The sequence below is a fragment of the Dipodomys merriami genome, unplaced genomic scaffold, assembly GCF_024711535.1.
Source record: "Dipodomys merriami isolate MVZ:Mamm:240054 unplaced genomic scaffold, mDipMer1.0.p SCAF_26, whole genome shotgun sequence".
NCBI classification, from domain to species: Eukaryota; Metazoa; Chordata; class Mammalia; order Rodentia; family Heteromyidae; genus Dipodomys; species Dipodomys merriami.
In genome coordinates, this window is record NW_027204048.1 from 16,856,520 (window position 1) to 16,875,240 (window position 18,721).

The following is an 18,721-nucleotide window of genomic DNA, read 5'->3' on the forward strand; positions in this document are numbered from 1 at the left end:
AAACAAGCTGAGGAAGCACACTCACACACACTCACACACACTCACTCACACACATACTCACACACTCACACACACACTCTCACACACACACACACACACACACTCACACACACTCACACACACACTCTCACACACACACACACACACACACACACACACACACACACACACACACACTACTCTCCTATGAGGCCTTTGAAAGAGGAGGAAAGATGCTTTAGCCTTCATTTCCTGACCCAGTTTTCCGAAGCCAGCACTATCTTTATCTTCTTCTGAGTAAACTCTCATTCCTTGGTCTCTGGGCCTATGTCTACAAATTTAAACGACTTAGTATGAAAAACAAAGGAATATAAAATATCCCGTTCACATTTTTATGATTATGTGTTGAAATGACAACATTTTCAGTATTTAATTTCACCTGGTTTTTTTCCTAACTCTCTCATGTGGCTATTAGATTAATTTTGAGTTATATCCGTGGCCCATATTATATTATTGTTGGATATTTCCAATCTAGACTCTGAAGTTCAGACAAGAAGGAGGTTCATCTCTCCTTTCTATTTAAGATACAACCTCTCCTTTCCATTATTCTGACTCAGCAAAAGCCTCTTTCCTATCTAGAGAGCTGAGCATTGGCTTCCCCTTCCAGGTGAGACACGCTAGACTATGCAGTTTTAACTCTGCACTGTCTTAGTAAAAATCATAAACACAGCTTTTATACTGCAAAAAAAATCCATGTGGAAATAAGGATGAGATAGTATACATTTTACCAATTTTATTTGTTCAACAGTTATTTATTATAGGCCAAATATGAAAGATATATAAACATATGTGAGATATAAGATCACATGACATGGAAGATAAAAAGCAATACCTCCATGACTGTAATGAAACCTAAGGTATTCCCAGAATCACATGCCTGCTCCAGATATGGTGATACATGCCTGTAATCACAGCATGCAGAAAGCTTAGGCCGAAAGATCCTGAGTTCAAGGCCCATCTAGACTACGCTGTCAGAGCCTTTCTCAAAAGAAAAAAAATCAAGAGAATCTCATGACTGATTAAAAAAAAACCATTGGTGATAGCTTACAGTGACTGAGCGGTTACCATGTGCCAAGTTCTATGCTGATAGAGTCTAAATAGATTGACGTGTATTTTCAATATTACTCTCTCAATATCTCACTTTATAAATGAGAAGTTTGAAAGATCAACTTGCCCAGAGTTTACCAGCTGGAAACAAAAAGAAGAGCTAGAATTTGAACCTAAGCCAATCCTAGTACCTAAATGATTAATTCATAGGCTACTCTCAAAATATGTTGGGAGGGTCAGAAGGAGGCTTCTTCTGTTCAGGCATCTAGAAGGGAAAACTCCCACCTTCCCAGAGAGAATTCTAGTAGGTTGAGCTAGAAAAGCTACTTGCCAAAAGACTCACTAACTTTTTAGCCTCCAAATCTGTTTCTAACAAAAATGGTTAACAAAGCCATATTGGAGAGGAGAAGCCCATCTTCCTACTATAACAATAGTAGGTTACTAAATGCTTAAATCAACCCTATTTTATGTGTTGGCATTTGAATTTTTCTTGAAAGAAACCATACATTCGTGTGCTATTATGATACCTGTGAAGAAGAAACATCTACTTGACTCAGAATGTAAGATCTAACACTGATTGGTCAAGGAAACAGTCAATGGTCTTTCACCTTGATTTTCCTAACTTTCTCCATGAGATCAAAATGGACCCTGCTGTGGGTAATAATGAAATGATTAGGCTTAAAGCAAGATGATGTTGGAATTGTTGGTAGGTGGGATGAGAGATTGGGGCTCCATTTCATCAGGAAATTAGTACAGTCAGCAGTCTAATCCAACGTTGAGCAGTTCCTCCGCAGACTTGTGATCTCAGCCTCCCCATGACCATTTGTATTTAAGTAGGAAGTTGTTTTCTACCTTAAGAAGCCTATAATTTCACCAGGTACCAGTGGCTCATACCTGTAATCCTAGCTACTCCAGAGCCTGAGAACTGAAGATAGCAGTTCAAAGCCAGCCCAGGCAGGAAAGTCCATAAAAGTCTTATCTCCAATTAACCAGAAAAAAAAAAATCCAGAACTCAAGTGGTAGAGCGCTAGACTTGAGCAAAACTAAAAAGCTCAGGGACAGCACCCAGGCCCTGAGTTCAAGCCTCACCATGGGCACACACACACACACAAAAAAGCTATACTTTTCTGAAAATACAGCACATATATTAAAAAAAAAACTTTTCAAACTTGAATTATCACAGTTACCATACTCGTGACATTACATCTGGGGGACCCCAGAAGCCCCCTCAGGATTCTACTCCACAGCAAAGAACACATTAAAATAATGCAAGAATAGACAACCCAACAGAATGCCTCTCTGGAGATTCCTCCAATTTTTAAATTTCAAATCAACGCTCAAGGAACGTAAGTGTCTCTTGGGATAGTTCTCCATGTCAGTGTACATTTTGTTACAACTACAGAATGTGCCAGAAGCAAAGGGAAATAGTGAAGAGCACGTGGCAGTTACCTTGAGCACTCCAGATGGTTTCAGTCTACTTCAGCTATTTATAGCTTCCTAGTGAGCACTGTAAATCCAACACCCCCAAATCCCAAGGGTTCTCCATCAGATTAAAGGTCTGTAAAATGAGAAGAAAGGTTTTGGTATTACTCCTCACTCATCAAGTTGCAAGTTGATGTATTCATGGCGATGCTACAGTTACAAGTAATGGGAACCAATTCCCACTAGCTTAAGCAAAAGAAAACAACTCTGTGTGTGTGTGTGTGTGTGTGTGTGTGTGTGTGTGTGTGTGTGTGTGTGTGTATACCAAAATAAATAAGAAATGTATCATGTAATCTAAAGGGAAAAGTTGAGCCACTATTCCAGGTCCTGGGACAAAGAATTCAGATGCCTTCTGTCTTATATGTGTCTCTGTTTTGAACTAGCTACTTCAATATTCTCTCTCTTTGCTGAATACCATGCTCCACATGATGAAATACATCCAGCCCTTAGCTCTTAGGTCACTGGAAGTCCCAGCAACATTTAGAAAGTCCCTGGACAGCTCAGTCTGATTGCAAATTCCAGACCTACTGGAGATAAATGTCCAATTCTACCTTAGCCATGGCTGTCCATGCTAGAAAGACTGCGAGACACAACGTGGATGCCAGAAGGGCTTGGAGTTGACCTCCAACCCAGAAAGATATCTGAAGTTCAACCTTTCATTCTAATCCAAACAAAAACAAGCAGAGCAAGTGAATGGACTGGTGACACCGACGTGTCAGCCTGCCTTTAGTCACCTTGTTCTCAGATCTCCTGAGGTTTTCTCCCCTTGGATCAAACCTGCGTCCTGTTGGTGGAAGGCATCCCGATGGTCAGAAAGCTCACATGAACGAGATTAGCCACTTTTTGGTCTCATTTCTCCAACATCAAATGTACCAATCATAGAATTGTGAATTTCCTCATAAAATTGCCCTCTGGAGAGGAGCACGGGATCATTATGTCTCCTCAAACAGCTGTGTGGTCTTCTTTCAGACCCCTGTAGGTACAAGCTAACGCTTCCTTCCTAGAAGAAACGTTTGTCATAAGACAGAGCTGGGTGTGGTCATTCCTTTTTATAGACCCTCCGTCTACTTCTGCAATGGGGATTATTTAATCACGAAGGAATTTCTTGATGATGTGAAATTGACTCCCCCCCCCAGCCCCAAGTGCATCACCTCCCCAGCTGTTTACAAAGCTGTTGTGCCATTAACTGCTGCTGAAGCTGCTCTGAGCTCCCTTTGAAACGGAGGGTCCCCCAGCTGCAGTACATAATATTAATGAGCAGTAAGTGACTGCCTGCTGCTGCTGCTGCTGCTGGGTTCTGGGCCTCCACATGCATGGCCTCCTGCCCCATTGTCCCTGCCGAGTGACAGATGCCCTGGTCAGCACTTTGATTTCCACAGCTGACTGGACCTACCATCCAGCTCTAGCTGTGAGCATAGTGTTCGAGGAAGCTCCTTTTCTTTTCTTGCAATGATCTTTGCTGACACAATCTGGGTATCTTCAACCATTAGACCCATTCTACAGATGAGCAACAAGGATTCCATCTAAAGCCCCGAAAGGAGGACTCTTCCTTAGACACTAGCTTTTAGCAGAAAGAACCGGAGGTCACATTTACTTTCCAAAACTAGACCCACCATTTCCTATTTCTGGTCAAATGAATAACTACAGAGGGATTTCACAATGCGTAATTCCCCTCCCCCATTCCATCCCTGCAGAAAAATGAGTATAAAAGTGCTTGAAAGAATTCTAGTACATGGGGCTCTCTTTATAAACCAGAGTCAATAAAATTAGCAACTTGCTTTATTGCTGTAAGAAAATCTCTGTCGTGCTACTGCAAACACCTCAAACAAGATGCTCAACTTCCCTCTGACATAGGGACTGTGGAAATTGCCATCTGACCAAGCTGGAAGCTGAGGGGTTAAGTGACTTGGCCACAATCACATCACTGTTAACCCCAGAGTAAGGGTCCAAACCCAGGCAGCCCAACTCCAAAGTCTGTGTTCTTCATCGTCTTCTTCTATGCAGCGTTAGTATGTCACAGGGTCTTTTATTATGCCCCTCACCACATAACAGTACTAGACAAGGGCACTTCCCTCTCTAGATGGAATAATGTCCTCATCTGCCCTCTGAAAAGGAGCTACCTGATCACTCTAACCGGACAGTTTGAGATACAGTATAGAATTTATCTTTTGATTGTGGTAGTCTGTTTGAAATTTGAAGCTCTTGCAGCAAGCAGCGCTTCTCAGAGTCGATTCCATGCAATGCTCCAGGAATCACAGGGGATGTTTGTTTCAAAAAGGGATCTGAATTCCACCAAAACTTTCCAAAGCTGAGCCCCTAACAGCAGACCTCAGGACAGGCAGGCACGGGTGGTTCACATCTGTAATCCTACCCACGAGCTGAGATCTGCAGACTGCAGTGCAAAGCCAGCCTGGACAGTAGTTTCTATCTCCAATTAACCAGCTAAAGGCCAGAAGTAGAGCACCAGCATGAAGCGAAAACGCTAAGTAAGAGCAACAAGCCCTGAGTTCATTCCCCAGCACTGGTGCGCACACACACACACACACACACACACACACACACACACACACACACACACACACACACACACATCCCCATTATCTGCACTTTGAAGATGCACCTTAATAATTTCTGTATACACTAACAATTGAGTCATTATGGAGTTGTATGTAGAGGTGTCAGGAGCTTGGCATATCATCAATTCATCAACAGATGATTCTAGAAAGCTGTCACAGCCTCTCTGCATTCAATAGCTATTTCAGGGGGATCGTAATGTGCAAGAAGTATCCTTAAATTGCAGTTTACTTCTGTGTGAGCCAGCTGATTAAGAGAGCTTGAACAACTTCCTCAGGGATTCGAGTTAAGTGGACACTCATCTACGAACATTCTCCTATAAAAGTATAGAAAAAAAAAACATCGTTTTCCTCTCACAACTCACAGCACATTTTCCCAGGGGGGTTCAGATCCCCTCCATTTTCATCTAAAACCCGATCAAAGACGACAATGAGGACTAAGAGGGTTTCCATAATTGGGCCAAGCTCATCTCCCATCCTTGTCCCCACGCGTGTTCAGCCCTGCCCTGTCACCTGAAGATCTGTCCTCAGTTATTCCAGGGCCCCAAACATCATGGCATCCTGAGGTCTGGCTCACATCCTTCCTTCTCAGTGCAGGTGTGGCTCAGCAAGCCCCACGGCCTGTCACTAGAACTCAGGGCCTCTTCTTTCCTACTGCTTCTCGTCTGCTATTCTTCTATGGCTCTCCCCACCGCTTTGTATCTGCTTTTCACAGCGTGCTGACATTCTGTCCAGCTGTCTCGACAGGTAGACTGAAGAGGAGAACCATAACCTGTTGGTGCACACTGCTTTCTAGCTGAAAGCCTACACAAACGATTTACCAAAGCAAACACATGATTTACCATTGTAACATAGCATGAATGAAACAATTAATTTATAATTCATAACACTGGAAAGTCTTGATTCTTAGGGTAAAACTTAGTGTCACCCTCTAGACAAAGATTTTTATATAAATATATATATACAATGTATATACAATATGCATATATTATATATACTATATATACTACATATACAATATATAATATATACTAGATATACAATGTACATATATTGCATATATGTATATATAATATACATGTATTATTGCATGTACATTGTATATCTAGTGCTGGTTCTGGGGCTTGAACTCTGGGCCTAGGCTCTGTCCCTGAACAACTTTTGCTCAAGGCTAGCACTCTACCAGCTAAGCCACAGTGCCACTTCCAGCTTTTTGTGAGTAGTTCATTGGAGATAAAAGTCTCACAGACTTTCTGAATGGGCTGGCTTTGAACTGTGGTGCTCAGATCTCAGCCTCCTGAGTTGCTAGGATTACAGGCGTGAGCCACGGGTGTCTGACATTTTTAATATTTTTATCGCCCTTACGTAGTTGTACAAAGGAGTTGCCATTCAACAAAGCAATTTATGAATACAATGCATGCATCTTGATCAATGGCATGCCTTTCATCCTTCCTCCCATTCCTCCCCAGCCCACCCCTTCCCTCAATTGTCTTCATTGTGTAGGATATGTGTTGAATTTCATGACTACAGTCTCCCTCTCTTTCTCTTTTCATTCTTCTACCTCCCTACCCTTGCCATCTCAGTACCTTCATTTTTTTCCTGTTATAAAGTAGTTTTATTAACTTGATTTGGATATACTGTAGGTCAAATAATATCTTCTGAAGATAACAATTATGGACTTTAAAACTCAACATAAAATTTTAGTAACTTCAAAACTGTTAACTCATATCCCCAGCAACAGCATGGTAAAAATAATTCAACTATCTAGAAATATAGCAATGTAGGACTAGTTGGAAACTCAGAAATCATGTAGCCTAAGGTCCTGCTTACCTGGACTAAAAAAGATTAAAACATTTTGTTCATGACCACATACCTAATTGTAAGAAAGCTAAACACCAAACCAGCAAAATTCCATCATTGGTATTTCTACCAGCTCTCTTATGAATTAAAAGTCTAAGCTCTTGTCTAATGCTCCACACCATTGTGACTTGAAGTGACAGGCTACTACAGGAAGTTATTGGGGCAACTCTAGCCAATCCCTGAGCTCACTGGTGCTCTGGGAGATGATAGTAAGTCAGAGGCTGTCAGCAGAGGTGTTTCTACACTGAGATCCAGGTGCTAACAGATTCTCTCCAGTCCCACAAGCTGAATCTCTCTGCACTGAGGCTTTGGTACCGTCTTTGGATAACAGTGAATACAGCTAGGCTGGAAAGCCTGACTCTCAAATACCACTAAATGCTCTAGACCCCTTTTGTGTGCCAACAGCTCGAATCTTTATGTTACTTTTAAATTGCTCATAGTATGATTATACAATCATTAGCCATGAGGAGGAAAATTAATGAACTAATAGAAATTTCTGAGTTTGCAGACCCATCAAGGAACAAATAATCTATTTCCTCTTTGACTTCAAAGACTGAAACGAATTCTTCTTATTGAATGGATTGGGCGAGACAGTGAGCTTAATTGATGTCCAGACAGGTTTATTTAATTGTGTTTTATTATCATGACTCCCCCGTGTATCTTCCGCCAGCTCCATGAACTATCACACTTAGGAGAATATCATTCCATAGGAGAGTATTCTCATTTCTCAAAGAAATAGCATCAGATGGACATTTGTTTAAGCTAATTTGACACTGAAGAATGGGCTTCAAGTGATCCTAAGTTGTTTGTATGTTAAAAACTAGAAATATGCCCTCTCTTAAGACCTAGAGAACATTTAGTGTGGGCTTTTAAAATTATTATAAAACATTGGTTCTAAGCATTTTTACCTCAACAGGTTATTTCCTAGATAAAACAAACCTACCAAAACCATATATCACGGTGATTATAAATGGATATTCTTCCATTCATTTCCCTAAGGTGTCTCTCTCTTTCTCTCTCTCTACTCCCTTCCCCAGTTTCCCCTCCCTCATAGTTTCACCTTATATATTGTAGAAGAAAGGGATTGGGGAGATGGCTTGCCAGGCAATATACATAATTAAGGTTTGCATCTTGGGCTGTTCTCCTAACAGTATCACTTTCCAAACTCAGAAGTCTGGCATCTGTGGCATACAAATCTTCAGGAAATTATAGGTGATAATTGTGTAGTAGAGAGGGTGGTCATGGCTTATACCTGCAATCCTGGCAAGCTGAGATATGAGGTCCATGATTCAAAGCCAGCCTAAGCAGACAAACCTGATCAGCTAAGTAAAAGCTAGAAGTGAAGGTATCAATGGCTTAAGTGGTAGAGTGCTAGCTTTGAGGGAATTAGCCAAGAAAGAGCAAGAGGCTTTGAATCCAAGCCCCTGTATTCACATACACACACACACACACACACACACACACACACACACACACATACACATACACACACACAAATAATAAACTAGGCCCCACTGACTTACACCTGTAGTCCTAGCTGCTCAGGAGGCTGAGATCTGAGGATCACAGTTTGTAGCCAGCCTGGGCAGGAAAGTCCATGAGATTCTTACCTCTCATTAACCACCAAAAAGCTGGAAGTCATAGAGGGCTAGCCTTGAGCAAAAAAAAAAAAAAGTTCAGTGACAATGCCCAGGCCCTGAGTTCAAGCCCAAGGACCAGCACTAATAATAATAATTATAATTATAATAACAAGCTTCACGCCTATGTTGTGTTAAGTGTTCTTAACACTTTTATACAAATTACTTTAGTCAGGCCCACCATAAACCAATGAAATAGATATTAGGAAGCCCATTTTACAAATGAAAGAATATCTCTGAGCCATACCACCTGATCTATTCTGAAAGCAGGATTCCTACTCCAGCACCTGCTTATAAAGCATCCCCTACCACTATTACGCTAAACACTCCCCATATATTCTTTATTTCAGAACAAGGAATGAGGATGCTTGGTCTTGCTTGCTTGTTTCTTCTTCTTTTTTTCCTTTAAGAGATGGGTGTGGTTTTGTTTGCTTTTGTTTTGTTCTAAAGAGCAGTTGAAAGTGAGCCTGCTTTCTTTCCCAAACGTCTTTCCCAAGCCATTGCTGTTGCAAAGACCCTGATTCTGAAGTCAGCGCCCTAATGAGCTTTCCTCTTTGTTTCCCTCCCTGTCTCTCCGTTCTGCAGTTAATAGCCAAGATACCAACCATCACTGCGGTTTGCAACTTGCACGGTGAGAAGCTGCAGGTATTTAAGCAATCTCATCCAGACATAGTGAATACACTGTTTCCTCCCTTGTACAAGGAGCTCTTTAACCCTGACTGTGCCACCGTGTGCAAATGAAGGGCCCAAGACAGCTGTCTCCTGGTCGTGGAATGCATCACTTTTAAGACAAAAGCAATGTGTTCATGAAGACCTCAGAAAAAAAAAAATGTCACTACTGCAACGTTAGGAATGTCCTGCACTTAATAGAATTATTTTTCACCGCTACAGTTTGAAGAATGTACATAGGCACCTGAATGGGGCTCTTTTTGTTGTTCGTTGGTTTGGGAAATGACCATAAATATACAATATAGGACACTGGGTGTTATCCTTTTTTTATTTTATTCAGGTATGTTTTGAAGACAACTGTTTATAGAATTTTATTGTAGATACATTCGAGAACAGAGCGGTACTTTACATGGTTACTTTTCCTGTTGATTGTTCCAATATAATTTAAGAAAATTCCACTTAATAGACTTACCTATTTCTCTGTTTTTAGATAGCTGGTGCATGTGTAAATCTGTAGCTGTCTTGAAAAGTCCTGTGCATGTATGTAATGAGTATATAATATGGGTGAATATTATATATGACTATTACATATACATGCACATGCACTGTGGCTTAAAATGCCATTCCTACTAGCAGTGGAGGTTCAATCGGGCTCCTTTGTATTATTTGCCTTCTGTGTTCTATGTTACTTTTTTATGTTAGACAATCAGGGTTTTGTTTTTCCAGTCAGAGTTTTTCATCTATAGTCAATAGCAGGACAGCACCGATTCAGTTAAGCCTACAAAGGAATAAATATAATGCATGGTTTCTGTAAACAAACATACAAACGATTTCTATCAATGACATCAAAGCCTTGTGAAGATGGTAGTACATAGTGAGATGGTGAAGGAAGTATTTGGAGCCATTTTCCTGTTTTAAAATTTGGGCTGAGGCTAGAGGCGAGATTCAAGTGGTAGAGCACTTGCCTAGCAAGCTCAAAGCCCTAAGTTCAAATCAAAGAGGAAAGGGAGGAAGGGAGGACTGGATAGAAGAAGGAAGAAAGGAAGGAAGCAAGCAAGCAAAAAAAAAGAAAGAAGAAAGAAAAAGGAAGGAAAGAAAGAAAGAAAGAAAGAAAGAAAGAAAGAAAGAAAGAAAGAAAGAAAGAAAGAAAGAAAGAAAGAAAGAAAGAAAGAAAGAAACTGAATTTCAATTATGTCTGTAAGGTCCAATATTTTTTTAATCAAACAAAAGATAATTTCCTGGTTTTTCACCAGAATACATCAAACACTTTTTTCTTTGTATTTGAAATTTCCAATTGTAGGAAAACAAAAATATATGACTTAGGTGCTTATTATATCTTTAACCAAAAAATCTGTGGGATATGATCACCAGCAATGGTTTTTAAAAACTGAACTAAAAATATGGTCCATAGTTCCAATGCCATTTTGTGTAAACATTGTCTACTGATACTTTGGCAAAGAAGAGAGTATCATCAAACATACAAAGAAAATAAGTGGCTCTTGATATTCATCCTATTATATACTTTCTGGAGCAGCAATAAAGGGAGGTAGGACTTCCCGTGTCCTAGCTTATTGCCCTCAGTTTTCTTCAACTCTAAATTTCTACACTACTAGAAAAAGAAAAGTAGCAGGAACTTAACCAAATAAAAAAAGGACATATGGTTTGACTTTGGAACTAATATACCCCAATGCCAAAACTATCATTTATCCAACCTGAACTCTTTTTTTTCGGTTGTCGGGCTTGAATTCTGGGCCTGAGTGCTCTCTCTGAGCTTTTCCGCTCAAGGCAAGTGCTCTACCACTTGAGTCACGGCACCACTTCCAGTTTTCTGGTGGTTAATTGGAGATAAGAGTCTCACTGACTTTCCTGCCCTGACTGGTTTGGAACCAGTCAGTTCTCAGCCTCCTGAGTAGCTAGGATTACAGGTGTGAGCCACCGGCACATGGTTGAACTTTTAATTTTTTTAGCTGTGTCAAAATACATAGAACCCAAGGGTGACTTATACAAGTTTTTTCTTCTCTATGTGTTCTCACATGAAAATTTGCATGGATGCCAAGGCATTTGTTCTATCCTGGAGGCCCATGCTTTGGGAACCGACTCCTCCAAGAAAAGCTTGGGAAGAAAGTTGTGTATAAAACAATTAAAATGATCATCTCCTGTAAGTGTAGCCCACCCCCAATTCACACACACACACACACACACACACACACACACACACACACACACTTTATTGCAAACTTCCATCAGTAGAAACTGAATTTTTTTTTTTATCTCTGATGCTCTCCTGAAGTTCATAGTTGAGAGCCATTTGCAAGATGGCTCAGAATTTTTGATTGATGATCAAAACAGTGGCGTTAGTCTGTTCCTCTTAAGAAACTAAGAAACGGGGCCTTTTTCTCACCTCATGATTGATGAATTCCAAACCCAAGGGGGAAAACAAAAAGGCTTTAAAATAATGAATCTCTTGCTCAACTACTGTTATCTTCAATTAATTTAACTACATTGAACCAAATTACCTTTGGTTCTGAGAAGACAGCTGTAGGCTGCTTATTATGCTGCTACAGGGACTCAGTTCTTTTTGGTGTAAATGTCACTCCTGCTAGCTCTTTGTATAAAGAATTAATTCCAAGAGTCATATTTCCTTCTAATGGAAAGATTACTTTAGTGATTGCTAGGAAAACAGGGTAATGGAAGGTACTCAATTTAACCAAGCCATTTCCAAATGCAATGTCTGTTTTATGATTGGCTTGTGATGGGTGATGCTTACTATGTCCACTTGGTGTTTCCCTTTGAGCTTTGAACTCGCGTCCAACTTTGTTTTCCTGGTTTCTTTTGGCTTAGTATTTCCCACTGTCAGCCTTCAATTCCCATTCAGTTGCATAGGGATTCATTCGTTGCCTCCAATTTACCTTAGAGGATTTAAATCGGCTCAATTGATGAAGGAGTTGAGATTTTTTTTTCCTTCCTGGTCCCATGGGTGGTATAGGAAAAAGATTGTTCCCCCCCATTTGCCTCCAGAGGTACTGGTTTTGAATTTGTGTCATTTCCACTAGATACAAACATTTTACTGGGATGGCAGGAACTTTTTGAGGCTAAGAGACAGGAAGTAGATCTAGCAAGCCAAGCAGAACAAAACCATGGAAACCGGTACAGGCGCGGTCTACTTTAGTGGAGAGAAGAGATTTCCAGTTTGCGCTACAGTTGCCAAATCCTCCCTCCACAGAGAATCAAATCCTGGGTAGAATGGTAACAAAGCCTTAAGATCACTGCCCTCTGAACATCTCCTGTGGCATGCCCTGGCATATTGAAATCTGGGTAAGAACAGCTCCCTCGACCACAGGCCTTCCCAGAACTTCACCCAGCCCCCTTCCACCTCACCCTGCAAGCTAGCGAAAGATCACCACCCACCCAGAAACACAACACAGGAGCTGAAGAACCCTGTAATCCGAACTTCTCACTTCATGCTTTGTAAATGACAATCACTGCTTGATGCAGATGTTGCACTGTCTCCACTCAGGGATATTTCACGAAGAAAAAAAAATGATACTTGAGAAGGAGGGGGAAAAAGAAAATGACAACAGGAAAATGACCACAAAATATACATGGTATAAAAACCTCTCTGACCCGGCTTTCAGGCCAACGCGTAGCAACTTCATGTTGTAAAGAGAATCAAATTCTTTTAGTCAGACTTGCTCAATCAATAGTTGCACACAAGTGAGGACAATTTAGCGTTCATTTTTATTTAAAAAAAAAAATGCTGAGCACCAAATAAACAAGGTGCTCCACTTAGAAAAAGAGACTTCTCTTACAGCCAATCCAGGCTTCCTATCCAAATCCCTGATCAAGGAAAATACCACCTTCTAGTCAGTATGGGGAAAAACTAGGGAAGTGAAGCTATGTAAATTCTAATTCCTGTGTATCTTTGGACTATAAAAAGAAAGGGAGGGGGAAATTGGGGGAAGAAGAATAAGGATTCCCAACTCTGTTTTGACAACTGTAGATGGCCCTGTTGTCTATGACTTGGGTCCTTGTACTCCTTTTGCTGTAGCTTTTTATTCCCAAAGATTAAGGATAGACACGTACTTTACAAGCACATCCTTCCTGGATTTCCTTTGTCTTAACACTTTCTTCAGGCCTCTGAATTAAAAGAACCTATGATTATGTGAAAATAGAGAAGATAAATGGTCTCTTGGGTCATAGTTTCACATTATTCTGACAGAATCTGAGAGACCCTAAATTGTATTGAACTCTAGATATTAACTAGCAGTAGCCAGAAAGATACCGGTAACTTTTAAAAGATACCTTTCCAGAAGCCAAGCTGACCTATAGAAAAGCACACAGATAGATAGCCACTTCATAAGGACTCTGCCATGCTATGTGTACCAGGCTTCAGTGCAAATAAGTCTGTGTTCCAAGGACTGCCTAAAACTTCCCAGTGTTTTTTGTTTTTGTTTTTGTTTTTATAAAAACACCAGTAAGATGCAAATAATGTTAGTATCCTACCATGTTCTTCATTTCTGTTTATTACAGAAGCATGTAAAAAAAATCTAGTGTTATTGGAAGTTGGAAGAGATCATTTCTTCCTCTTTTTTTTTCCACTATAAACTTGTATGTCCTGTGAAGTTACTACCAGGGTCAGTAAATTCAGACAAGAACCTCTGTGCTGGGTAACAGATGCCTGGTTCCATAGTATCATAGTCACTGTAACGTGTGCATCTGGAAGGCAACTTAGCACAAAGTCCCTTCATAAAGGAGTGGGAAGCCCACCATCTGCTTTAGATGAAGTGCTAGTGGATTCTAGATTGGCAAGTGCTGGTACAAGAAGTAACTAGAGCAAAGGCCTGATGAGAGGAACTATGGGAATTTTTTCAGAAGACAGCTGACAGCCTTTTTCTCCTTTATTTATTAAAAAAAAATTGAGGGGCACAGGGAGAGGGTGGGACCAGAGATACACAGACCATTTAAAGTAGAGGTTAAAAAGTAAAAAACCTAAGATGGCAGAGTCATTGCAGGTGAGCAAATCTGGCAAAGCAGACTCTTCCATAAAAGGGGATACTAGCTATGCCTGAGGCTAAGTTCTGTTGAAATATGTGTGTTTTATAAGATGGATAATGGCCGTAGACTCAGCGCATAGCGCAGACCAAACCAACACATTTCCGAACAAAAGAGGGTCCACAGCCCGCTAGCTGGCAACCTCCGGTTTCTGTATGGTTTCTATAAGATTGATATACTTAGGTTGCCCATTCAGCTAGTGCAGGACTGGCCATATTTTCCCAAGAATGACACCTGAGTGATCCTAGAATTGAGGGGAAAGAGATCTTTGCTCTCCATTTCGTTTCTTCACTTGCCTATCACTACTCAAGGATGTGGTAAGCTAAGAAGTTGCTTGAACAAAATAACCACCTAAAAACAAAGATACTTCCAGATATTTTGAATTCATCTTGTGCAAACTCCCATTGTCATGAACCAGGGGGCTAAAGTTCTTGCCACTTTTTTTTTTTTTCCAAAAGTCAAATGCATGATGTTGGTGTTTCTGAGTCTCCACGTGCGTTAGTCAATAGACAGCTTCACTATCTGCGGCAGGTTCTCACTTTCCTTGGTTGCATGTCTCTGCCCTGTTCTGAAGAGTGCAGACCACGGGTTCCTATGCAGCCGATGGGGTGGTCTGTTTATGCACTTTTTTTCCCCTATGCTGCTGAACTTCCACCTCCTGTGTGAACTGGCCATCATCATCTTCACCTCCTGCATGAGATAGGCATGCCCTGCAATGGGGTCAGATAGAGCAACTCAATGTTTGTTCCCATGGCCAAAAAAAGAAAAAGAAAAGAAAAAAGAAAAGCACAAGGACAACTGGAAATGACTAAGTCCAGTTCAGGGAGACACTGGTCCCCCACCACCCAGCTGGGCGGCTGGATTCTGACATTCAACTCTAGAAGTTCTGGCTGTGGCTAAGGGCCAGCATTCTGAGACCGTGGTCACAACCCCAGGTAGACACAACTGAAGTATGTCTGCCAGCGACAACTCTCACATACCCAGACACAGTACCGTCCACAACCTCTGACGAATACACACATAAGAATGAAAATGACACCCACAGAAAACTGAGTATGTATTGTAGAAATGTAGAGGAAAAATAAAAATATTTTTTCAAATGTAATTACTTTTAATATATGCTTGTGGAAGGTCTAATACGATGTATGCTGTCTCTGTAATTTTTGCTGTACATAACGGGAGACAGTGAATACACTGATTTTTCTATGTCTCTGTTTAAGCATAAGACTTTGTAACAAATTTTTTAGAGGGGGAAAAAAACAAAGAGCAAACGCGTACTTGCTTCATTTCTGAGTGTTATGTAACTTCTCAGTTGTTTTTTTTTTTAATGAAAACTGATTGTAACAGTTTAAGCATCCTGACAGGCCATTGGTGTTAAGTGTACTCTTCTTTTTATAATACAACCAAGAAAGGGACAGGGCTGTCAATTAGGTCTGCTCCAAAGAATTTGTATGGAAGATTGGCCTCAGACCTGCAAAAACTACACAGTACAAGAAAGGAAAGTTCTAAGCAAAAATTCTCTAAGTGAAATCACCTTTCCTCATTGCAAATGGCTTGGTCAAAATCCTTTGTGCATGAAATAACTGAAGGAAGACAAACTCCGCTTTCTGAGGAACAAAATATTTTTGTACACGTTTATTTCTTCTTACTAACCAGAGGTCAGACCACTCACTTGCTGAAGCCATAACTGACCTTCACCAAATAAATGTTGTAAAGAACTTTGGGGGAGGGATGGGGAGAGACAGAGAGGGAGGTGAAAAATCTAAAGTGTCATGACTCTAGAAACCCGGGCAGGAGCAGGTCCACTAAAACTGACGCTTATCCTGCATTCCAAATATGACTTTAAAAGACTAGTATTTTATGATGATCGATTTATAATAATTTAAAAAAAGAGAGATTTAGATTTAAATGAGACGTTCCAATATTTTTGAAATCCCTGACAATGCTTCCTTGCTTTTAGGATTGAGAGAAATGATTTTCATATACTTCCAGCATTCCGAGATTTAATGTTTTTTACCTTAGCTCCCACCTACACCTGTACAGTGCAGAGTGACTCTAAGTCCTCCAGGAATGTGGGACTGTTTTGGGGTTGTGCTGTAGCCACTCCCAGCCAGACCTGGAAAAGCAGCACCAAGGGGTAGAGTTCACATCTCATTCACATGCATGCACGGTTGTCAACCCCCAAAAGTTGCATTGCCACAATCTGTAAAATAAAAGTCTTCACTCTGAACAGAATAATTAATACTTTTTTAAAGAATAATGTCTCTGATAGTCAACCATTGATTTTTTTGGAGCTTAATTATATTATTGCTGTGTACTCTTATCAGCCTCGAGAGGCAAAAAGGAAATTACACATAAACCCAGTGACATATATAGTTTGAAAACCTACCAGTTTCTGATCTCTCTCTCCTTGTTTCATATATAAGCCCTGATTTCTGTGTATGTGAGTAAAACTGCAGCCTGAGTCACTTAGGAAGTAAGCATTGAGGTTTTGTGTTTTCTTTTTTTCATTATAAATATACTAGATTAAAACAGCGCACCCTAACAATTCAAAAAAGAGTTTTCTATTACTTTAGAATGTAATAGGTTTTTGTCCTTATTTTATGTCCTGTAAATGATTAGTTGAATATTGTTAGCATTCCCAGATAATGCACAGATGATTTCTGAATGTTTTCTGTAAATGACAATCAATGTTTATGAAGTTCCCTCCTTTAATGCTGAACAAAATTAAAAGAAGAAAAAAAAAAGGTCTTGTCTGCTGCTTTTTTTTTTAACCTACAGGGAACAAAGAGAAAGTGGGAAAAAAAACAATAAGTTTGGCTTTTTTGTGTGTATGTGTGCCAGTCCTGGGGCTTGAACTCGGGGCCTGATGTAGTCCTTGAGCTTTTTTGTTCCAGGCTAGCTCGCTAACACTTTGAGTAACATACCCTTTCTGGCTCTTCTGATGCTTAACTGGAGACAAGAGTGTCACAGGCTTTCCTGTCCTGGATGGCTTCAAACCCTGATCTTCAAATCTCAGCCTCCTGCGTAGCTTGGATTACAGCCACACATGCCTGGCCAAATTTGGCCTTTTAAACATGATCCTAGCTGGGTACCGGAGGCTCATGCCTATAATCTTAGCTACTCAAGAGACTGAGATCTGAGGATCACAGTTCAAAGTCAGTCCAGGAAGGATCATCTTTAATTAACCACCAGAAAACCAGAAGTGGTGCTATGGCTCAGCTGGTAAAGTGCTAGCCTTGAGCTGAAGATCTTAGGGACAGTGCCCAGGCCTTCAGTTCAAGCTCCATGACCAACAACAACAAAAATAACAATAAAACATATTCCTATGGGCTCTGACCTGTAGTGTGGTACTTTTTCCAGTAAACAATAACAACATTCTTTGGAAAAATTCTTGTGTCCATGTAGACACGTCATGAGTCAGAAAAGACCCAGACCATTCTAGGCCTATAGATTATGAAGTTACAATTAAAATGAGAGCAACATCATTCAACAACACTTCTAGTATCCCACAAATGCTTCGTTGCAATGAGCTGCAACAGGTTGAAAATGAACATAACAACATCTACATTGGTGATTAAGTGCCTGGATCTGTGACTTCCATTGTTTTGGGCAAATCCCCATACCATGAGAATGTTCTGTATCTTATTTAGCACCCAACTGTAGCCAGTAGTGGTAGCAGGAAATCTCAGAGTAAACTTAACAGAGGCCAGAAATTTTTTTCAGGTATTTGGAAGTTGTGACAGGTTACGATTCCTAGAGCCAAAATGTTTCAAGAAAAGAAGCTTGAACCAAGATTTTTTTTTTAAGTACTGACTCCAACAACACAATGAGCTTAGAAAGGCTTTTAGTTTACTCTCAACTCTTTTCCTTTTGAAACCAGTGAAAATGCTTACCGTTCCAAATGGTCTGTCTACTGGCATCCAGAGCCCGGCTCAGAGGACAAAGAAACAGAGCACATGGTTGTTTTTGTGGAAGGGCCACTTAGGTCCCTGGGCATCTAGTCAGCTCTTCATGTGACAGTCAAAGCTGGCCAGACCTAGGCAGCATTGACCTACAAGGTAACTCTTACTACTTCTAAGTTCATCTTGGACCCTGTGACATGTCAAGCATTGACCAGTGTTAGGTAAGCCCTGTGTCTCAAGGCTTTGTTTCAGCCCTTGATTCTTGCCTTTAAGCACCAGAACCAGAACACATTCCCATAACCACCCAGACTGAAAGACATGAAGCGTATCAGGTATAAAAGGGGTCATCTGGGTTTGGCCCCATCCTTCAAGTGGCCATAGACCTCTGATCCCGTTAGAGAAGAGGCAGAAGTAGAACTAACTTTCCAGTGCCATCGTGGCAGGGGTTACAGAGTCA

At 40.6% G+C, this 18,721-nt stretch overlaps 1 protein-coding gene across 1 annotated transcript in view; it reads left to right on the forward strand.

Annotated features, from left to right (window-relative positions):
* Rorb (RAR related orphan receptor B) overlaps window positions 1-11,020 on the forward strand; it is a 195,662-nt gene extending 184,642 nt beyond the window's left edge. The window contains exon 10 of the mRNA XM_070035755.1: window positions 9,224-11,020. Coding sequence (XP_069891856.1) covers window positions 9,224-9,379 — 156 coding nt within the window. The 3' untranslated portion in view covers window positions 9,380-11,020. The remainder of the gene's footprint in view (window positions 1-9,223) is intronic.
* Window positions 11,021-18,721: the final 7,701 nt, after the last annotated feature.